The sequence below is a fragment of the Melospiza georgiana genome, chromosome 2 (genome assembly GCF_028018845.1).
Source record: "Melospiza georgiana isolate bMelGeo1 chromosome 2, bMelGeo1.pri, whole genome shotgun sequence".
Taxonomy (NCBI): Eukaryota; Metazoa; Chordata; class Aves; order Passeriformes; family Passerellidae; genus Melospiza; species Melospiza georgiana.
This window is the reverse complement of record NC_080431.1, coordinates 96,495,652-96,519,098: the sequence shown is the minus strand read 5'-3', so window position 1 is coordinate 96,519,098 and position 23,447 is coordinate 96,495,652. Positions and strand designations below refer to the sequence as shown.

Sequence of the window (23,447 nt, the reverse complement as noted above, 5' to 3'; positions counted from 1 at the left end):
GTAATTTGGCCAAATCTCTAGTTGTGGCAGCCAATTAATTCACTGATACTTCTGAATCAATACTATTTAGAATTCCCAAACCTGTTCCCACAACACCAGTTATGTCTCTTGGTGTCTGTCTTTTAAAAGGGTTCTGCTTTCACAACCAGGTTGTCCAGCTCTAAAAGGAAGTTTGCAAAAGAGGTGAGCAAGGTGGCTGAATTTCTGAGACATTATTTTGCATCAGCAATTTGACTTGTTTAAGAGACCATGCTGCATTGAACAATATGTGTTGTTAACCTGTTTTCCTGATTATATATGGTCCAATTAAAAAAAATTCTCGGGCTTAGCATAACTGGCGGTTGGGTGGTAGGTGTTACCATAAAGGGAGGGAAAACATTATTTTTGTCATCCAACACTAGTGTTATCATGGTTTATCAGGTCTTCATGCCCCTTGGAATTCTTCTTTGAAAAAGTAAACACAACAGAATTCTGCCACCAAGAGACAGAAAAAGTTAGAATGATGGAATTATCCAGTGTGTGTGTATTTATCTGATGCTTTCCCCAGAGCATTAGAGGCTACTTATGCAGGTTTATTCTGAGGGGTTTTTAAAACAAGTGGTACTTGCCCTATAGTAAGGGAGGTCCAACAGAACAGGTTGTCCAGAATAATGTGCTGGATTCTTAGGATCATTTGGTACACAGCATAGGAGTCAGTGTAGATACAGAAAAGAGAGGTATTCTGTGCCTCAGGTTGGAAAACACTGCAAACAGCTATCAGCTCCCCCGCCTGAGCACTGCCTTCTCCCTCAGTAATAATTCCTTCACCAGAGGAAATGTGGAGGGCTGCTGCCCTGTACATCCACACCTTTCCCTCTCGTTTAGCAGAGGCATCAGTGAACCAAGAATTTGCTGATTGTTTGGGGGAGAAAAGAGGCGCTACTTTAATTACAGAGGCAGGTTTGTCACGGCTGCTACCCAAGCTCTCAGTTTCTTGTATCACTAAATTTTTTACAGCTCCTTCTGTTATTGAGAAGATGCTACAGTAATGTTCCATCTGAGCATACCACTTTCCAACTGAGGCCCTCTGGCCCACTCTGTCAGGTGGGGGGGTCCCAGTAGTGACTGTCTTAATAATTTTGAAAGGGCCTCTCAACACAATTGGTTGTTGTCGTGCAGTTTTTTCCACTCCTGAGGGAGTTAAGCAATCCTTTTTCCCAGGTAGTGTATCTTTTCTCAGCATCTCTGAAACCACAGGAATAAAAACCAAGAGGCCTCATCAAACACTTAGGACCCCGCTGCCATATGTGTACTGACAGCCTTGAGGACGCAAATCCCCATTCCACCTGGAAAGGATCTCTGGGATGGATAGGACTCAGTGCTTGATGAGCTGCTGCTTCAAAAATCAGCAATTGCAATGCTTTCTTGTGAGAAGGTGTTCAATCCCATTTCACCCCTTTGCTCAGCAAATCATAAAGGGGAACAAATGGGTTGTTCTGGTTACTAAGAAATCTGTCTGATCCTTCTACAGGAGATATAGCTGCTATGGTTATTTGAAGGAGAATTTGCTGTGGGTTTAAGTGATTCTGGAAGGCCTCAAATTAAAGGGGTCATAATTTCAGGTTTTACAGGTAATTGCATGGGTGACTCATAGCCTGTAGTTAATTTTCTTTCATGCATTATTTGCAAGCAGGCAGCTTTGTGAATGCTTGCCAGGAGTTGGTTGGGGGTACCAACTATGGCTCAAAGGTCTCCCCTGTCCAAGGGGCTCATTCCCCTGGCCCATAAAGCTGTGCACTGTGTCAGGGACCATGTGTCACGCTTATCTCCTGTTGTTAAGTAAACTCCATGGCCCCAATATCCACTGGCCTCCTGTTCAGACAAATGAATTTGATGTTCCCCAGTGAGAGGCACTCAAAATATGTATTCTGTCTCAGATTTGTGAGGGAGACTCCCATGCTCCTTTTTTATGTGTGGGTCATGACCCTTGTCATCAATATGGCTGTATTCTGTTTTAACCAGAGGTCTCAAGCTAGAACAGCAGTGTTTCCCACAATTTTTCATCAGAGCTAATTCTTTTTGAGGGTAATTTTGATTAATGCGAGGAGTCTCCTTCTCCTCTGCCTCTGCTGAGGAATCAGCATTCTGTGAAATTTTAAAATATTCATCTCTCAAGGCAGCCCGTAATAAATGATTTTCATTTCTTTCTTCATCTAATTGCTTTTGAAAAATTTCCACTAAGTTTTGAAGGGAGTCTATTGCTTTTTCCTCACTTCTTCACTTAAAGTGAGTTTCTATAGCTGCTGTAAGACAGGCTCCCAAAATTGAGCATAAAAAAGTTTTATTGTTGCCTAGTTTAAATTTTGTTTTGTGTTGTAAAGAACATACTCTATCAATAACATTTTCCAAATTAAACCAGTTACTTTGTGCCCATTTTTCTCCTCCTGGAGAAGGTTTGGCATTATGTTTAACTAGTGGAGCATAAAATTCAGCTTAACTTTTGCGCTGAGGTTTTCAGTCATTTTGTGAAGGGACCAGAAAACCACTACAGGGAAATATAGACCTAAGTTACACAACCACACAGCCTTTGCTGTGTTTCCCTTCACTTCCCTGGGTGGGAGAAGAGACCAAATCTGCCTGGCAGGTACTCCTTAGTTTACTGGTTGTCCCTTCACTTCCCAGACAGTGCAGATCACACATACACAAAACCAATTTCCCTTTTTTGCACTATGAGTCTCTTACACCTGTTCAGCTTGCAATCCTCTGCACAAGTGAGAGAAGCCCAGGATGAGGGTAGTGTTTAGCCCAGGACCTGTAGAGCAATGACCTAAGTAGTACTTAGCTGAGTGGATGTACTCTAGTTGATTAGTCTGCTCCTTCCCATTACATTCCAAATGACAATCTGGGGGAAAGCTAAAGTAACTGCTGCTGCTGCTACTAAGAAATTATTCCAAATGTTCAGCACTATGTGGTTCACAATTTTCTTTTTCAGGTTTAAGCATGATTCTCTGCAAACTCAGCATGACCCTTAGCCTTCCCTCAAGATACCACTCACATTTTTTTCACTGACCAGCATTATTGGTGAAACACAATTGTTCTACTCACACTTCAGCAGATGCTTTTCAAACCCTTCTGTTCCACAGCTGAATAAGCAAGCAAAAATTAACATTCTCTCCTTCTTATGAACTTCCCAAGACCGTGTTAAAATTTTACCCTCCTAGAATTTGACAGACAAGCGCCTACAGATAAGCTGGGGATTTCCATGTGCACAATTATAGATTTTGGGTGGTGAAAGTGCAGCCAACGGCCAATAGCCAACCCTCTGACCTTGGCATGGTCCTTTAGCATGTCAATGTCTATGCAGAAAATAAATGGTGTAGATGCATAGCTAAAAAAAGATCAAGGCCAAGTCAAAGTTGTGATTAGACACTCCCAAAGAAATCCGGGTTGTAACATAAAGAGATGTTTTAGTGTTAATTCAATACAGCTTAATACAAAAATATTCTCTATATTCATAGTCATAAGCATACATATATATATATATTATGGTTTTAGTGGTATTCTGGCTTTAAAAAAGGTAGGTAGCACAAGCTTTGATAAAAGCACTGTGCCAAGAGGGCAGTTCAGAAATCATAGCATTGAAGAGTATCCTGAGTTGGGAGGGATCACTGAAGTCCAGTGGATTAAGTGCTGTGGAGGGAGCAGTCAGGTATTGTCTGCTGTTGGGGGGTTTCTGTGTCGATTGCTGATTTCCTCTGTCAGAAGTATTGTTGCCGTTAGTGCTTGTTTTATAAACTCATTGGTGTTCCAGTAAATTGTTCTTACCTCAGCCTGTGATCTTTACCTTTTATGCTGCCTGTTCTCCTCTCCAGCCCACCGTGTGGTGGGGTAGGGTGGGAAGGAAGGACAGTGAGTAGTGCATGGTTTTAATGGAAGTGGGATCAATGAACTGGGGAGTACCATTCCTAAATGGCAACACTTCTCAGCCACCTCTCCTTCAGGCTGGACAAGCCAAGTGACTGCAGCCACTCCTTGCAGGGCTTCTTCTCAACACCCTTCACCATCTTTGTAGCTCTCCTGTGGATGTTCCCTAATAGCTTTATATCCTTCTGATATTGGGGTGCCCAGAACTGCCCCCAGCACTTGAGGCGAGGCTGCTCCAGTGCAGAGCAGAGCAGAGCAGAGAAGAGCAGAGCAGGACAATCCCCTCCTTGGCCCAGCTGGTGATGCTGTGCCTGATACCCCCTAGGACACAGCTGGCCCTCTTGTGAATCATATCCAACTTTCTGTAGCCCAGAATCCCCAGGTCCCTTTCCCCAGTGCTGCTCTCCAGTGTCTTGCTCCCCAGTCTGTCCATACATGTGGGGCTGCCTCATCCCAGGTGCAGAATCTGGCACTTGTATTTGTTAAACTCCTTACAAATACCTGGAGACCGCAGAATACAGCAATGGCACAGAGAGAATGTAAATTATAATGAGAAAAAATTATACAAAGACTTGTAGAATTAGGGCAAAGTACAAAGAGTTATTCAAGCTGTATGCATCAATTAGCAGACAGACTAGCAGACATTCATCAATTCATAGAATCTAAAGTTTTCTGTGCTGACTTAGAAATACCTCCTCTGGTCTCCATGGCTAACATTAGATTAGGGAAGTTGCTTTATAAAGTGTCTTCACCCTAGAACAGGATGGATATTTCCCTCTTCCCTTGCTGCAGTGTGGTTCAAGATACACTGGAAAAAAAGAAGAGAGGGATAAATGGGGTTGTTCCCCAGAAAATCTTTTTGGAAATCCCCACATTCCTTGGTCATGACAGACATGGCTGAGTAAGTTCCCTCTTTTGCTTCAAGTGGCATCTACCTCCAAATACTTCTGGCAAAACTGCATACGGAACTTTTGAAGTTAATTTGTGGGGCAAGTTACGTAGTTTCCCTCTATCATTATTCTTTTTAATACTTCTGGGGCAGTGTACAAAACTGTTACCCTGTTTTACAGGGTGAAACAATATAATTTTAAGAATTATGGGACAGTAAAATTAAACTGTGTTTTTCTGAGGTTACTTAAGCAACACATATCAAATGATTTAATGAACCTTGCAGGCAGCCTGCTGTAGAGGTGGGGAAACAGTCTCTGTTGGCTTATAGGCTCAGGTACTGCAGTATTATTTCTAATGCCCTGAACTTCTGGTCTTTAAACAGTGTATTTGATTTTGTGTGGCACAGAAGCAAAGTTAATAAACTTGTCAAACTTAAAGGAGATCTACTGTCTCCTGGCAGGACCTCAACTACCTGCAGAGGTGTCCAGGTGGGCCTCCAAACTGCTCTTTGTCATATTTGCAGTGAGCATATCACTTGGCATTACCCTGGATAACAAGTACTGCATCCAGCTCTGGGATCTCCAGCACAGAAAGGACAGAGACCTGTTGGAGTGAGTCCAGAGGAGGCCACCAGGATGATTAGAGGGATGGAGCACCTCTGCTGTGAGGAAAGGCTGAGAGAATTGGGATTCAGCCTGGAAAAGAAGCCTTTCAGCACTTGAAGGGAGCCTACATGGAAGATGGGAAAGAGATTATTTACAAGGGCATCCAGTGACAGTTCTTCAAAACACGGAATATATAAAATTCTCATAAGAAAGGATATTCCTTCATATTTGGGCTTTGTATACTTTCAAGCTGAATCAACAAGAAGGGAGATTTAATCCCTGAAACAGGTAACAGCTAACAAGCAAGTTCTCAGTGATGTCCAGGTGTCAGAAAAGCAAATTATTTGTTGTTAGAATTGCCTTGTTAATGTTTAGGGCTTGACATGCTTTAATGAGCTCAGATGTAGGGGAAGGAAAACAAAGGGAAGAAGGATAGCCACTGATACTGGACACAAAAATGCAGAATTTATGGGCCAAAAAGGCAACTGGCAGAAAAAACCCAATAAAGCCAATTCAGCAATTTTGTGGAAATCAGCTCGAACTGGGTGAAGGGTAAATCTGGCAGGAGGAGATCATTACTCATGGACCACCAGCTCAAGAAACTCAAAGACTCAAAAGACTAATTGGCATGAGAAGCAAGAATCATTAAAAAAAAAGCAGATAGGATACTAATTAATAAGAGAACTGTGTAACTTGCAGCCAATGAACACTAACTCCCTCCTTTGTTTGCTGAAATGCATTTATAGTAAAAAGTTTTCATAGTTAGCATTCATTATTTGTGGAAGACCATTGAGCACCCAGGTTTGTGCAATTCTGAAATAAATTGTCGATCTTGAGCGTTTAATTATTGGCATGTGCACACCAAGTAACGAGTCTGATTTTTGTGGACAACAACAGGACAAGGGGAAATGGCTTTGAGAGGAATAGTGGATTGGTCTTTACAAACAAGCTGTGGGTCTGCCGGTAGATAAAACTAGCCCTGAGAGATAAAAGAAACAATGGGAAGAATTCCACTGATTGATGAATGGAAAAAGATATTTGCTTTTACAAATAAACTTTAGGTTTGCTGATAAACGAAATTAGACATTAAGAGATGAAAGAAACAATGGGGAAGAAAAACCCCTAAATTCTGTAAGAATTAAAAATTAAAAGGGAGGGTTATACATTAGAGGGGAATCTCTGGTATCAGGTGTTCCAGGAAGTCTGTATCTCTCCAGCACCTCAGCCAATGGGAAAGAGAGAAGGGAAATGTGCCCAGCAAATTAGGATAAAAAGGAGGTTGCATCCTCCAAAAATTTGAGAGACCCCAGGGGAATGCCCATGGCCTCTCCCTTTATTTGAATAAAGCCAGAAAGGACTGCTCTGCCTCCTTTTTGGACATAAACCTCTGGTGTTTGTGGATTAATTTTCCTAACAGCTTCAAAATGAAAGCAAGCAGATTTAGATTTGGTATTGGAAGAAATTCCTCCCTGTGAGGGTGGTGAGGCCCTGGCACAGGCTGCCCAGAGCAGCTGTGGATGCCCCATCCCTGGAAGTGTTCAAGGCCAGCTTGGACGGGGCTTGGAACAATCCAGCCGAGTGCAAGCTGTCCCTGCCCATGGCAGGGGTTGAAGGTGGATGAGCTTCAAGGTCCCTTTCACTGTGTGGTTTTATGATGCTTAGTTTTCCTATCTGTGCATTGCGCTTCCATTGGACAAGTAGGCACTAAGCGAAACGCTTGACAGGAGTCGGCTCAGTTTTATGACGTTTATCATCCGTGGCCATGAAAACTCCGCACTGTTCCTGTAACTTCCATCGCAAAGTGTAGCAAGGAACGCCTGGGCGACAGTCTCCTGAACAGCACAGGGACAGAAAGATGGAGCCAACCGGCGAGCCCAGCCCGGCCCGGTCTACGGGGGCCCGCTCGGCCTGAGGGGCGGCCCCGTCCCCGTCCCCGTCCCCGTCCCCGTCCCGCCCGCCCCGCGCCTGCGCGGCCCCGCGCTCCCGCCGTGCCTCGCGCGCTCCCGCCGCCGCCGCCGTAGCCGCGCACGGAGCGGAGCGGAGCGGAGATGGCGCTGCACGTCCCCAAGGCCCCGGGCTTCGCCCAGATGCTCAAGGAGGGGGCGAAGGTGAGGCCGCCTTTGGATGGACGCGCGGACAAATGGACGGACGGGTGCGGGAGGAGTCTCGGGGTGGCGGTGCTGGAAAAGCCGCGGCGGGCCAGCAGGGCCCGGCGGCACCACGTGTGCCGCGGGGCGGGGGCCGGGGGTTCGGCCGTGCCCCGCTCCCGGCCCGGGCTCCCCCCGCTCCTTGCCCGGGGCGCTGCGGGGATCGGGGCCTGCCCGTCCTGCGGGGCGGTGCCCGGAGCACGCGGCCTTCCAGAAATCTCTGCGGGCCGGGATCGTGTGCCCGCCCTTCCCGGGGCCCGGCCCTGCCCTGCATGCCGGCCTCGGGGATGCGCCAGGGCCCGACGCTGTTCCCAGAGCTCTGGCAGGGGCTGGGCAGCAAACGTTCAGCCTGTAGCTGAAGCTGCTCAGAGGTATCCGGGTCGTTCTGCTTGTATTTTTTTTCTGATACCTTTGTCAGCGATGCAGAACAATGGAATGTTTTCTGTACATTTCCTTTCCAATAAATCCGTTTTCACTGTATTTAACATGAACGTAATTAAGGTTTTTGTAGAGTTGAAGGACTGTGTGTTACTAAAGGAGAAGCTTATTTTGAAAAGTGGGCAGAAAGCGAGAAGGTGTGGCATTTTTTCTTTTTTATTCATAGAATCAATAGAAGAGTTTGGGTTGGAAGGGACCTTAAAGATCATTTAGCTCCAAGCCCCATCTGGTCTTGGACGTTTCCAGGGTTGTGCATCTACAGCTTTTCTGGGAAATCTGTGCCAGAGCCTCACTACCCTCATAGGGAAGAATTTCAGGGCTTCCTAACAAACTAAACATACTTTCTTTCAATGTGAAGCCATTGCCCCTTGTCCTGTCTCTCCAGGCCCAAAGTCCCTCTCTCCAAGAAAGAGGGGAAATAGGAAAGTTTTCCATTTGCTGCTACTTAATAGAAAGAAGAGTGAAGGTAGCAGCTCTGAAAGCCCTTTGTGTTTCTTTTTAGAATCCTTCTTGGAGCCAAATAATGGCATACATTCAGGGCAGGGGCAGAACAGGGAAGCATAGTGGCCTCAGTGTTAGAAAATTCAAGGCCAGAACAGCAAGGGTTGTCTTCTGCAAAATGAGGAGGCAGCTGGCCATCTGAGATGTTTGGTTATTACTACTTTTCTCCGTTCTCTAACAGGCTGCACAATACTTTTTATCCTGCTTTTTCTTTCTTAAGACCCTTTCTGGGGATCCCATGTTGTCTCAAGGTTTTCAAACTGAAGCCAGGCTGATTGCCTTCTCAAGCACAGATATTTTGCTTAATCATTCTGCTTCTGAATTTTCAAACTGTACGTTTTGAACATAGAACTGAGTTAAATTATTTTTGTACCATACAAAGGTGTGAGTAAAGAAGCATGTACAGAAACCCTTGCCCCTCTCCAGCTGGGTCTTGGTTGTTTTCTGCTTCTTTTTGGCATGTCACAAAACTTTTTTAGAAGGCTGAAGGGATGCAACCTGTATTGCAAGTCAAGTCACTGTTCAGATTTTCTCTTTGGAAGCTTTTTGTGCCTGCTGAGCTGCCTAGTTGAGAAGGTGTACACACTAGTTCTTGCTGTCTTTGGGTAAGGTTTGGTGTCTGTTCAAACTGTATGTGAAATATAAAATGTATATTAATAAGGATTAATAACTTTGAGGGACTCAGTAGATTGACACTGCTTTGATGAGAAATTGCTAGTTCATCACTTTTTTTTTGTTAGCCTAATTCTGATCAGTCATTGTTCTCTTTAGCATTATTCAGGACTGGAAGAAGCTGTCTATAGAAACATCCAAGCATGCAAAGAACTTGCTCAAACCACCCGTACAGCATATGGACCAAATGGTAAATAAATCCTGAAATTATTGCTGCATTTTGAGACAGATGTTATGTTTGGAGGCTAAACATACCCTGACAAAGAAGCAGCTGTTTGTTTCTGGGGGAAACACATTGGACTTGCTCTAAAACTGCAAATATGTGACCATTTCTTTGTGACTGTAGAAAACAGATTTTTTTTTTGACAGCTCTGGAGTTATGCTCAGTGTCTGCTTTTGCCAGGTTGTTGTAGCAGTTACTGTATTCTCTTTGAAACATGGTATAAAATATATGAAAAAGCATAAAAATTAAAGGAAACATGATAACATTTTGGGTAATCATAGTGAACATAGTCTTGTTCAGTCAGATATATGGAAACAAGATATTCTCCTGTATCATTTAATTAAATTATGTGCTGATATTTCAGAACAGAAAACTGCTTACTCCGAAATTACTGATTTCTCCTTCATGTCCTACACTTCAAGTATTATTTCACAAAAATGTTTTGAAGTTCTGAAATTATAAACAGAGCTAACCATTTTAATGTGTAAGATACACCTGAAAGTTAGGAAACAGTTTCTGTTTCCTAATATTCATAATATTGTTTGCATACGGAATTATTTTTATAATTTTTTTGTTTTCCCATTTAGGAATGAACAAAATGGTTATCAATCATCTGGAAAAGCTTTTTGTTACAAATGATGCTGCTACTATCCTGAGAGAGTTAGAGGTAAGTTTTCTTGCTTCAGATGATGTCAGTTGTGGACCAGTGTTTCTGCTCATGGGCTGTTGTAGTTCTGACTGTCAGTAAGGAAATGTCACTCTGACAGATTATTTACTTATCTCACGTTGGAAGTCATTTACCTTTTCACTGAATTTGAGGTCCACAGTGAAGAATACAATTCTTTTGTGAAGCAGCTTGAATAACTGTAGGAGATGCTTAATAATTCCTTACTTTCCCCCAGAACCAGTAGGATTAAAAGAGGATATGTCTAGAAATGCAGTGGTTTGGAAAAGTCTGCATGACACAGCTGTTGAGTTCATCTCCCAGTGGTGTTGCTTGCCATGTTCTCCTGACTGGTAATTCAACCCATCAATTGCATTTAAGAACCTGAGGCTCTAGCAGCATCCTTCTGTAGATACTGTGAAGGCATGAAAAGACTTTCCTAGTTCTTCCTACGACTTCAAATTTATATTTGTTACATAACACAAATAATATTTTACTGAATTTTATACTTCGTTATAGAGATTATGTAAGTATGAAGTATTTACTTATTGAATACATTGCATTGGTGTTCATTTTGAGTAGAGTAACTGTGGAAGTCTCAGTTCTGTTTTTAAAAAAATATAATCTGCATACTAGTAACCTAATCTAATATATTTTGCATGTTACTTTCTGGTATAAAATGGCAGGTATAAATATTCAGGAATGTGGTATTTTATTGAATTATTTGAAAGAAAAGTGAAGCAGTGCAATCTTTAGGCAGAACCTCCCACACTCTCCCCCCTTAAAATGAAACTGTTATTTAGATGTGTATTTTGTGTGTTACACGTGAATTCAATCTGAAGATCTAAACTCCAGAGTGTTTTCCCGTCACAGAACTCAGTTGTGGAGCCACTGCATCCTGTGAAAGTAGCTCAGAACCAATGTCAAAGGATATCTAATTTATGTTGTAGTGGCAACGTTCAGTTCTCTGATTTTTTAAATATGTATTTCTGGTTTTTCCTACTAGAGAAGCTGGCCAATTAAGAATATCTGTGCTGCTTTCTTTTCCAATTTTGTGCATTCTTCATATCTCTAGGTACAATTTGAAATAAGAGAGCTTAGAAAGAAGCATAGAAAATGCCTGAAGCTGCAGTCTTAGGTGGTGTGTTAGTCACCAAGATGTGGAACTTCTTTTAAAGGTCCAGCATCCTGCTGCAAAAATGCTTGTGATGGCTTCACACATGCAAGAACAAGAGGTTGGAGATGGAACAAATTTTGTCCTTGTTTTTGCTGGAGTTCTTCTGGAGTTAGCAGAAGACCTTCTGAGGATGGGGTTATCTGTCTCAGAGGCAAGTTACATTCTCATTACAGTTCACAGAGCTTGAATCCAGATTGCTGCTGATCAGTGTTCTTGGGTCATAATAATATGAAATACCTGCTTTCTTCCCTCCTCATTTTTACATAAGGATGTTTCAAGGGAAACCATGTGTGATTGCTTGCTTCCCTCGTAAACTTTTGCATCTGTTAAAGTTTTATGGCTATTTGAAAAGCAGTTAAAAAGCAGTGTGAAGTCTTGTAGTGAATATTTACTGTTTGCTGCACAGGTGATTGAAGGATATGAAAAGGCTTGCAAGAAAGCCCTAGAAATTCTTCCAGATCTGGTGTGCTGTTCTGCAAAGAACCTTCGAGATGTTGAAGAGGTGGCATCTTTGTTGTACACGTCAGTCATGAGCAAACAGTATGGCAATGAACGGTTCTTGGCAAAGCTCATTGCTCAGGCCTGTGGTGAGTGGGGCTGGAACAGCTGAACGCTGAGTGGGTTTGGGTATGGTCCTTACATTTCATGGAAGAATGGAGGTAGGGTTAGTTCAGCAGGTTGGATTGGATAGAATACCTCTGAAATGAGGGTAATATTCTTCATGTTGAACTCTGCATTGGCATTGTAGCTCAGGAAAGGTTTGCCTTTCCTACCAGGCATTGCTGGAAATAGCTTTCAAGTCCTTTTAGTACAGAAATCTGTCTTTCTCCCTCTTATTATATTATAAGGTGGACGTATTGTGCTTCACATAAACTGGTTTTAGTCTCAGGCACAGAACAATGCAAGTAAGACTGTAGTTCTGTTGAATTGTTATCCCTTTAGATTTTTGGGATAAAACCTTCATTTATAATTCCAGTGATTTCTCTAAATACTCTGGATTAGATTTACCTCTTGACTCCACCTGTATCAGTGCATATTTGAACTTAATTAACTGAGCAGCCTGAATAAATGTTTCATTCTGATTATTACTTGGTAAAAACAAAATTTCTCTTTCTCTTTATGCCAGTTATTAGCAGGTTGTATCTTGAATTTAGGCACATATCTCAAACTACTGAAATTAAAATTTCAGAAAAATTCCAGGCATTATTTATGGTGTCATTGTTCTACTTTAGTCATAAGGCAGGACATATTCATTATTTTTCTTATTTTTTTTCCCCAGTTTCTATTCTTCCTGATTCTGGTCATTTCAATGTTGATAATATCAGAGTGTGCAAAATTGTGGTAAGTTTGAAGTAGCTGACTTTACTGTAATTATTAAGGTAAATAGTGTAATGAGGGTTAATCTTTGAACTTCCTGAGAGTCTTTTCTAATGTTGTTGTGGCAGGTGTATTAAATTTTGGAAACTAGTCTTTCTCTTGTTTAGTGCCCAGTAGCAGCATTCAGAAACAAAAGTCATTAATATTGGAAGTAATCTAAAATGGGAACCTGTTAGACAATGTTTGTTGTTGCTGAATGGGCTGAAGGCTTATACCTAGGGTGTTAAATCCAAATGCTAGTGAGGTCTGCTTTTCAGGCAGGGTAGTGAAGCTTTCTGACCACAAATGGTCAGTAATACAATCTTCCCCCATTCGTAGAATCAAAGAACAGTTTGGTTTGGGCTGGAATGTGTCTTAAAGATCACTCAGTTCCAGTTCCAGCCCCCTACCATGAGCAGAGACATCTTCCACTAGACCAGAGCGCTCCAAGCTCTGTCCAGCCTGGCCTTGAACACTTCCAGGGATGGGGAAGCCACAGTTTCTCTGGGCTGCCAGGGCCTCACCACCCTCACAGGGAAGAATTTTTCCCTGATATTTATCTAAACTTACTTTCTTTCAGTGAGAAACCATTCTCCCTTGTCCCATCACTACTTGCCCTTGTAAAGAGTCTCAGATTCCATTTATTTCCTTTCAGGGTGCTGGTATTTCTGCTTCCTCAGTACTGCATGGCATGGTTTTTAAAAAAGAAACTGAAGGAGATGTTACTTCTGTCAAAGATGCAAAAATAGCTGTGTATTCCTGCCCTTTTGATGGTATGATAACTGAAACTAAGGTATGTTATAGCTCAAAATAAGTTACATCTCTATTTATGCATATGTGCTCTTATTTTTAGACTTAACTATAAATATTGTTGACACTTGGTGATTGAGATACTTTGGTGAATATTGATTTTCTTAGTATAGAAAAGTTCTGAACCTTGATTGCTTCACAGGGTTTTCAAGATAGGGGAGATGGTTTTGATTTTTTTGGGTCATTTGAGCCAAACTACGGCTTGAATTTCTGAACCCCAAGGTTGTCTAGAATTGCCTGGTGATTTCCTTTTTTTTCCCCCTCTTGTTTTACCCTGTTGCTTGGGGAGCATGTCAGTATTACAAAACAGGATGACTTAAGTTTTACAGATAGGTTGGGAGACAAAATGGTTTGTCAGAAACTTGTAGCTATGTGGTTTAATGCTGAATTTTAACAGTGTATGTGTTTTACTAGGGCACCGTCCTAATAAAGAATGCTGAAGAACTGATGAATTTCAGTAAAGGAGAAGAAAATCTAATGGATTTGCAAGTCAAGGCCATTGCTGATAGTGGTGCAAATGTAGTAGTGACAGGTGGCAAAGTGGCAGATATGGCTCTTCATTATGCCAACAAGTACAATCTCATGTTAGTAAGGTAAGTACTAGGAGAGCATTAACACATCTGGACTACCAGATCTATGAAATGTACTTGCCAAGTTAAGACAATACTTCTGCATGTGTTAACATTGTTATGGAAACTTTTTTTTAAAGGTTGAACTCCAAGTGGGACCTGAGAAGACTGTGCAAAACTGTTGGTGCAACAGCCCTACCCAGACTGGTATGTACCTCCCGAATGAGGTGCAGGAGGATGAGAACTGATGAGCAGGTTCAGTTCTTAACTCACGTTTTTCTTTCTAGACTCCCCCCACTCTTGAAGAAATGGGTCACTGCCACAGTGTGTATTTATCAGAGGTTGGGGATACACAGGTTGTGGTGTTTAAGCATGGTATGTATGTTCTGTAGAACTGCTCACACTGCTGTTCTAAAGTGTGATTGTATGTGTTTTGGATATAAGATTAATGAATTAATTCAGTAATGCATGTCTCTGAACAGAAAAGGAGGATGGAGCCATTTCCACTATCCTCATTCGTGGATCTACAGACAATCTGATGGATGACATAGAGAGAGCCGTGGATGATGGTGTCAATACTTTCAAAGTGCTCACAAGGGTGAGTAATGAGAACACTTGGGTTATCAAAAGTGAGCAGTAGGTCAGTTTGAGGCAAGGCTTGAGCCTGCTCTGAGCTCATTTGCTACCAAAGGCAGGAGATATTAATCTGCCTAGGTGCCTTCTGGAGCTGGAGAGTGGCTGTGTGGTACTGAGGTGTGGAGGGCTGTGCAGGGAAACAGCTCTTGTTGTGAACACAGGGGGCATAGAAGGTGGTGTTTAACATGGACTGCACTCAGTTTTCCACTAATGAGTGAGTGCTTGGAGGTGGATTACCTTTACCACTTTTTAAAGACAGTCAGCTCTTTTTTACTTACTCCCTAAATGCTTTGTGATGTTCCTTGGAAACCAGGCACAGAAGAAAAGCTAGATAGCTTTGTCACTTGGGATCAGGAGAAACTGTTTGGTTGCAGACTCAGTTTCTAGTTCATTGGTGATAATTCATGCTTCCTCCACATAATGCAGGTAGGTTTTTATGGATGGAAGAACTCGGTTTTACAGAGGATTTTTTTGTGTGAACAGATTATGTGGTCTTAAATATTATTATTTAATTTTTCTTCTTTTTATACAAAATGAAATGTTCCTGTATTTACTTGGAAAACAGCATGCAAAAATTGTTAAAACTGTTAGAATCTTAATATCCTCTACATACCAAGACATGGACATTGGTTTTGAGTACAGAAATGCTGTGCATTTGTGATTGTCTCCAAGAGTTGTCCTGTTTTAAGATTTATGATAATTACTTTGTGGGCTGAGAGACCAGTTAATATGTAAATTCTGGTTTGCCAAAGGATGTACAAAACGTTTAATTTAAAATGCAAGAAAACAAAACAAAAAGTCCCAACACCTTGTAACACCTGTTGAGATATTAAACTTAGTGTACAGTGGATTGGTTTCCTGGATGATATTTCCCACAAAAATAATGGAAAAAATGAGAAAATCTAGGAATGCTGTTACAATTAACCGGGAGTTGAAGTTTTTTTTTTTAAAAATCTGATACACAAAACCCTCTGCATTATTAGTTTGGTTTTTACAAAAGAAGCTGTTTTTCTTGAAAGACATTGGAGTGAATGAGTAAATCATGGTAGATTTCCCTTATAATGCATATTTGTTCTGAAGTGGATTGTTAACAAGTCTGTGTGGAATAAAGTTCTGTTGCATTCTTGATAGACTAGAAAAATCCTAAAAAAATAAGAAGCAATAGATGCTTTAAGAAAACATTGTGTTTGGGTGTGGTCTTTCCACAGGATAAACGTCTTGTTCCTGGAGGTGGTGCGACAGAGATTGAATTAGCCAAGCAGATCACATCTTATGGAGAGGTGAGGCAAACAGGCTTCTTGGCTTTTCATCTTCACACACACATCTTACCAAAAATACAAATATTATTTCATACCAACATACATATGTGTATAATAACAAGTGGGGGGGGGGAATGCCTCCCAGTCTTACAGTTTTTGAAATGCTAACGTGGTTTTCACCTTCATTTTAGACTTGTCCTGGGCTTGACCAATATGCCATCAAGAAGTTTGCTGAGGCATTTGAAGCCATTCCTCGAGCACTGGCAGAAAACTCTGGAGTAAAGGCCAATGAGGTCATCTCCAAACTTTATGCCATGCATCAGGAAGGGAAGAAGAATGTTGGATTTGATATTGAGGTAAATAGTCTCTGATGTTACTTGTTGCCTTGCAGTGCAGGGTTGTACTTTATAGTACTTCTATCAGTATGAAGTATTTATAGATTATTTTAAATTGCTGGGAGCTGTGTGTTGCACAGTTTAGAATAATAACTTTTTGGAACTGAAATCCTTACATGTTCTTTTTATCAGCAAACAGTTCAGTCCAGTATAGTATAATGGCCTTATGTCAGAGGTGGAATGGGATACTGAACTAATGTGACAGGCAGTAGGTCTTCAGAAATTACTGACTCTGTTTTCCTCCTAATGGTTTAGGAATGAAGGTTTTCTAAAGAGAGAGGATGAGATTAGAAAAGTGATACCACCTTGCTAGGTGAAAGCCTGAGAAGGTTTTGAATGATCTTTTTTCCCCATCTGACAGGCTGAAGCTGCTGCAGTGAAGGACATGTTGGAAGCTGGTGTGTTGGACACATATCTTGGGAAATTCTGGGGTATCAAGCTAGCTACAAATGCAGCAGTAACTGTCCTAAGGGTTGATCAGGTAAGTTTATGTGCATTTAGGTGCTGAATTAATACCTGGCAGAACCCTCCTGCAAATAGGTGGAATCTCCTGCAAATGCAAGGTGTAAACATAATGCTACTTGAAAATGTGGTTTGTTCATTTCTGGAAACCAGGAAGGCATTTGTTCAAGAGCTTGTAATCTGGAATGTGGCTGCTTCTATTGCAGTACAATTAATGTTTGTTAGGATATTGTTTTTTAAAGATTTTGTTGGTATTTTGAAGACAGTTTATATTTGTATCCAGAGAGTGACCCTAACTTCTGTAGGAACAACCTTTAGTAGAAGAAACTTCTCTCCTATATTTTTACATGAAAATCCAATTTTTAGGAAAAATAGAGGTTACAGTCTCGAGGATAAAAATCTTTCATTATTTTGTGAAACTTCAGCAAAAATGAATTTGCATGTAAAATTTTTGTAGATTATTATGGCAAAAACAGCAGGCGGTCCAAAAGCCCCTAAGCAACAAGGACATTGGGATAAGGATGACTGGAAAGATGAGCCTGAAAACTAGAGTGCAGTAAGCTCTGTGTCTCTAGCAGAGAGGTATCTGTGAGTGCATGCATGAGTTCATTGACAAGCACATGGAGATTGTATGCTCCTTGAGAACACCTAACACTGCTGTCTTCTGCTGTGTGCTGATTGCTACATCCTGTATTTGTGCCCTTTGCTAATGGATTCTGCTCCTGAATCCAGATTGTCATGGAAGGGATGATAAGTGCAAGTTCAGATTTGCCTTACTTGTCCATGTAGCCAGGGCAGATAATGAGCTTTAACGTGGTGGGACTGATGGACTTCATGGTTTTAAAGTGTGATACTTGGAGACAGTAACTGAGAACAATGGCTTTGATAATCCTTGTTGTAGTGTGCACCCTGTAAACTAGTCTGCTGTTGGCCTATTTAAGCACTCACTTTCTGCAGACTAACTGAAGTCTTACTTTGCATGCAAAAATGAGATAAAATACCTTTTTTACTGTATCAGGGCTCAGCCTCTACCATTCTCAAAAAAAAAAAAAAAAAAAGTTATTTGTATGTCAGGTAGATGGATATTCACTGGCTTGGGTTCAGAGTAGGGAAATTGCATGGATGTAGTGAATGCTAGCAGTCAGCATTATGCAGCTGTAGGAGAAGGGTGTACAAGCCTGATTTTAATATTAGCTTTTTCTGCTTCTCTGTTCTCTTCAAGATCATTATGGCAAAACCAGCTGGTGGCCCAAAACCTCCATCAGGAAAGAAAGACTGGGATGAAGACCAAAATGATTGAACAATTTAACTGTATTTCTTAAGTGACATGACTTTGTGAGTTTTTTAATATCCCAGTTGGAGCCTGTCACAGTGTTTTGCTCTTGCCTTTAAATTATGAACAGTGTCCACTGGAGTGCAGAACTTCAAACACCTCAATAAACATACTCACTGTTAAAATGTTGACTTACTTCATTTGGAGCTGGCATGACCTGTCGTTCCCAATTTGTGAATGTGTAGGGGATGAATGACACTGTGGGTGTGATGGGCTGACCCTTGGCTGGCTGCCTGATGCTCTCTCCCCATGAAGAGGGAGGCAGAACTTCTCAGGAGTGGCAGGTCACATACCAATTCCTGTTGCAGGCACAAGAGACTCAATGTGCAGGGAGGGTGACCATGAGCCTGCTGCAGAGAGCTCATGAGCCACAATTGTGGCTCTTTGTGCTCTTATTTGTGCCAGTACCTGAGTGTAAACAGTCAAATGGATGTTGAAATAATAAGTGTTGGCAGCAGGTCTCCTGCATTAAGTATCCCCTTTCCTGAGACCCCACTTGGAGCACTGTGTACAGATGTGGTGCCTCAAACGTAAGAGAGACAGAGCACTGTTAAAAGGAGTCCAGAGGAGGGTCACCAAGTTGATGGGGGACTGAGCCCCTTCCCTATGGACAGGGGCACAAAAAGTCAGGGCTGTGCAGCCTGGAGAAGAGAAGGTTGTGTGGAAACCTTACAGCACCTTCCAGTGTCTGAAGGAGGTTACTGGGAAGCTGGAGGGGGACTCTGCATCAGGGAATATAGTGACCTTACAAAGGGGAATGCCTTCAAACTGAAATATAGGGGAAATTTAGGGTTGATACACAAGAAGAAATTACCCACTGTGAGGGTGGTGAGGCCCTGGCACAGGTTGCCCAGACATGCTGTATCTGCCCCATGCCTGGATGGGGTTTGGAGCAACCTGGTCTAGTGGGAGATGTCCCTGCTCATGGCAGGGGTTTGGAACTGGATGATCTTTAGGGTCCTTTCCCACAAAAACCAATTTATGATTCTATGATTCATTTTTTTGACTTGCATCTCTCACCTCACTCTTTTAATTCCCCATGCTCTCAAAAGGGCATCCTGGCAGCAGTGAACTGCATCACATTCTAATGACCTTAAAAATAAATGCTGAGCAGCACTAGCCAGCATGATGCAGAGGACTGGAATCTTTCAGCTGAAGCCCTCTGTTAAGATTAATCTTAGGAAGTAAACAGCTTATGTGTCTCCAAGTAGCTTGAAAGGAGAACTGCACTTGAAATCCAAGCCACTTCAATAATTAATCCTTTTACTACTCTTGCCAATGCTACTCTATCTCACAACCAGAAGGGAGTGGAAGGCTAAATCAAGTCTGGAGCTATCTTATGCCCAAATAAGGCTGCCATACAACAGCTCTACTAATGCTGGCTTTATAGTCAGTTGTTGGTGAGGCTGAAAAATAAACTCAGCAAGTTTTCAGAAGGATTGGCATACTGCTGTAGTCAGCTGCACAAGGGCCACTGCTCATAGCTCAGGGTTACAAGAACAAGATGCTCATTTCTTAGTAAGGCTGTTGTGAAAAATGCACTGAATGCAAGCAGCTGCTGCTCTAGCGTGGCAAACAAGATTTTATTCACATGAAAGCTAGCATGAAGCTTGTGGAGAAGGGAACTTCCAAGTTACAAGTCAGTGCAGGACTACTGGTCCTTATGCCTGCTGTGTGGAAAGGTTACATGGGACTCCGTGTAGTGAGAGTGGGCCAAGCACTCAGCCTTGCCAAAGCATCGGCAAAAGAATTCCTGGAGCATTTGCAAACTTGAGAGCTCCTCTATTGGACATAAACCAATAGTGAAAAGAGAGCTGAAGCTGCAACTTTTTTGGCTCTTAAGATGAAGATACAGCTTCTTATGCTTGGAACCCAGGTCTAAAAAACGCATGGGAACTCATGACAGCCAACATTAACTACAGTTCAAAAGTAGAGCCAGTTGTTTTAAAGTGAAAAACCAAGATTTATATCAACACTAGCAATTTGCATGTTCCTTCTCAACGATAAATATATAAATGTAAATATAACATCAGCACAATATCTCAAAGTGGCAGAGACTCTGTTACAGCGAAGCATTTCCAGCTGCAGTTCTGACTGACAGATGTTCCAGGACAGAAGGCATTTGCCAACCTACCCTCTTCTCTGTGCAACCTGCCATTCGCAGTGCAAATATTTTCACATTCTTTCATTGTCACCATGTCCAAGCAGCTAGAGGTCACACAGGTGGAAGTGTCAAGGGAGATGTTCTCAAAGCACTTCCTTTTCTTAACAGCTTTAAACTGCACACAATGCTCTGTATCTTCTTTCCCAGATAGATCTGCTGTCACTTTTTCACTCTCATATTGGAATATTTACCAGTATAGTCAGATGGGACGTGCCTGAGCTTGTCTGGCCCTTGGTGCTGAACCAAATAGCAGCACTTTGGTGTTTTCACCTCAGAGACACTTTTGGTGAGCTGTGTGCTGCAGTTGAGCACGTGGAGGCAAGTCCAGGCATGCAGGAGCTCTGGTGGTGGCGGGATGGAGCTTCCTCTCGTGAGGTTTACCTCCGATGGAGAAGCTTTAAGGCCATGGTGAAGGAAAGGAGTCGGTTCTGATGGAGGGTTTGGATCCAGAGCTTTATGCTGGCCTACAGGCCTCTGAATGCAGCAACAGCTCCAACAGAACTCTCCGGACTGCGTGGTTGCTGTTCCTTTTAACTCTGGGGAGAGGGGGAGGGAAGGGGTAGGAAGCCACCAACCAGATACATGAGAGGAGGTCTTAAGGGACAAAGGACACCTGGATGGCCCAATGCCCCCCGCCCCAGGGGTAGAGGGCATCCTTTGAATCTGCCTTCTGGAATTCTAGGATTGACAGACAGTGCTGGGAGGGGAAAAGAGAGGTAACTGACACACCTGGGAGGGAATTATCAAGGGAGGGACCCGAGGTTCTGAGGTAAACCCTGAAATCACAATGCAACACTCTCACATCTTTGTTGCAAATGTCCAGCAGCTGTTTGTGTAGAAAAAGGCTCTAGAAATAAAAGCCAGTGCAGGGCTGCACTTTCCACATGGCCCATCTAAGCCACATCAAACTCACCAGTGCACTCTGTCCTTCCCTTCTCCACTGCATCCACCATTGTGTTCTCTGGATCTTGGAACCTTAAGGCAGGCACAGTTTTCCCACAGAAGGGTTGGAAGGGCCATAGGTAGCAGCACAAGCAGCTCTCACTGAACTTTAATCCTTACCACTGGCACCGTGAGTTTGGTTGGTGACCAGTAACAGCCACGCTCCTTTTACAGCTGCAGCCACCAGCCCAGTGCTCTGTGGCTTCATTCTTCCACTCTTGTAACCAGTCCTGCTTTTACTCTCCCATCTATTTCTCATGCAGAAATAAATGAACTTCAAATATGGGATTATTTCCTATTAACTGTGTGAGTCATAGGGGATGGATTTGTAAGAAGTAGTTGTATTATTATTGTTTATTATGTACACATAAGGTTTTTTTCCCAAAACAAATCAGATTTTGACTTCTGATACTAGCTGTTTGTTTACCATAGGGGAAGTATTAAGAATAAAAAAAAAGGCAGCTGGAATGAATCTATGCTTTTTGAGAAACCTTACCCCTCAGTTGAATGACTGTTACCCTGAAGCAGGACAAAAGATTTGAACTGGTTTTACCTTTATGGAGAGATAAAACCTAAACCCAAAAATTTTTGCCAAATGTCTGGGGAAACTGCAGTGCAGTATTTGCATTCATAGAAACTACAATGAAATATATGATGATGTCAGTTCAATACTTTTCCATATCTTGAGAGGCTGGACCTTCAACCATCTACATTTCCATAACAAAAAGGAGAAAAAGAACCTATTTTATTTGTTCTACACTGCAGTTAAAGAGCGGCCTATGTTCTTAACAGAAATTGTATAGATTGGTTTGGACTAAAATGAAGCTTTAAAGATAATAAAAAATATGTCATTTCACAGGGACAAAAATGTTCAAGGAAATGACATAGACAAAGCCATTGAAACAGCATGGCAACCAAGTCAGATGCACTTTAAGATGAAAAGTAGAAACTTCATTTTCTCCTTCATTATGAAATTAAGGAACAGTTGATACCGTATGGTATTATTTCATGACTCATACAGAACAGTCTGAGTATCAAGAAGGGATGCATCTGATTTCAATAAAAATTTCAAAAGAAACAGGGTTTGGGTCCAGTGTAGATACTGGTCTGTACCTGGCAGTACAGTTTGCCCTACAGATGGAATAAAATGTTTGACCCTCTGAAATTCAACAAAATTCATTTCAGTGCAATCTAAGAGTTGTGGGAAGTAAGATAACTCTATAGACAAACACATTATTCATGGTTAAAGAAATCGATTTTGATGCAGTTACATGTTATTGTCTGTAAGGGACACTTCTTTGATCTCAGGCTTTGATAGGTTAGATAATAGGGATTTTTATGTTTATTTAAATATCAGTGAACTTTACCTTTGAAGAAATCACAAGTTTTGATTTAAAAAAAAGAAAAAGATATGTGTGGGTGAAGAGTTAAAGTAGTCTGTCAAAAAAGACTAGTTCTGTCTAATAGATAACCTGAAAGGACACAGATGATAATATTATTCCATCTAACTCAAAATCATAACTGCATTTTAAGCTTAATGGGAAGTATTAATATTTAGCAATACATACTCCCAACCTATACTTACTAGAGATTAATGAGCATTCAAAGAATGAGCAAAATCTGCAATTAGAAATCATTGGTCATTTGGATGGTGTCATTGATCAACATCAGCTTTCAGTAGTATTTTCATTTCTATTAAAAATTATTTATTTTCTATTCTTAGTAAATATCCACAGGAAGATCCTTCAGCTCCCATTCATGTGCACACCCTGTGATCATAGGCCAGACAGGGGTTGTCCATTTCTGAGGTCCTTTCTTGATAAAATTCGCATGAGCATGCTTAATCATGGTGAGAAAACAGTGTATGCTTGGTGTCCTAAAAAGAATTTTATCTAAAAGTGCAGCCCAATACTTGTACAGCCAGCAGAGAATTCCTAGTTTGTTAATCTGATATGTTAGTTTGTCTCCTTTGATTCTTCTGGGGAGCCTGGTTTGATCATGTTTCCAGATATGCCAGGTGCCTAAAGTGAGATTGAAGGTTTCTACATTAGGAAAGACTGTGGCTACAACAAATAGAAAGATGTTTGTGTCACTAATGCTTTTCCACTCTTTTTGGAAGAAGTCAGTTTTTATAAGTAATAATAGTAATGGGGAAAAATTCTCTCAAGTCCTCAAGGAATGGAGTTGGAATTTTTATGCAAATTTTTCATCTTCACATGACTTACGCAGTGATGGAAAATTGTGCATTGCCTCACTGCATTATCACAAAGCATATTTATCATGATTAATTTGAATGACAA

The 23,447-nt window shown here is 41.6% G+C and overlaps 1 protein-coding gene across 1 annotated transcript; it reads left to right on the top strand.

Annotated features, from left to right (window-relative positions):
* The first annotated feature begins 7,385 nt into the window (after window positions 1–7,385).
* CCT8 (chaperonin containing TCP1 subunit 8) lies at window positions 7,386–18,166 on the top strand. The gene is made up of 15 exons (XM_058018680.1): window positions 7,386–7,507; window positions 9,257–9,347; window positions 9,968–10,047; window positions 11,223–11,372; window positions 11,628–11,808; window positions 12,501–12,562; window positions 13,233–13,370; window positions 13,802–13,980; window positions 14,097–14,163; window positions 14,244–14,331; window positions 14,439–14,554; window positions 15,801–15,872; window positions 16,043–16,207; window positions 16,608–16,727; window positions 17,931–18,166. Exons 1-15 carry the CDS (start codon window positions 7,448–7,450, stop codon window positions 18,006–18,008), a joined length of 1,647 nt encoding a protein of 548 aa, XP_057874663.1. The 5' UTR covers window positions 7,386–7,447; the 3' UTR covers window positions 18,009–18,166.
* The last annotated feature ends 5,281 nt before the right edge of the window (window positions 18,167–23,447 follow it).

What these genes read in the sequence shown, in the direction of transcription:
- CCT8 (XM_058018680.1), top strand. Translation starts at nt 7,448, where the DNA reads ATGGCGCTGCACGTCCCCAAGGCCCCGGGCTTCGCCCAGATGCTCAAG. An exon ending in CTATCCTGAGAGAGTTAGAG is followed by an intron (nt 10,048 to 11,222) that starts GTAAGTTTTCTT and finishes CTTCTTTTAAAG; the next exon opens with GTCCAGCATCCTGCTGCAAA. An exon ending in GGTTGTGGTGTTTAAGCATG is followed by an intron (nt 14,332 to 14,438) that starts GTATGTATGTTC and finishes GTCTCTGAACAG; the next exon opens with AAAAGGAGGATGGAGCCATT.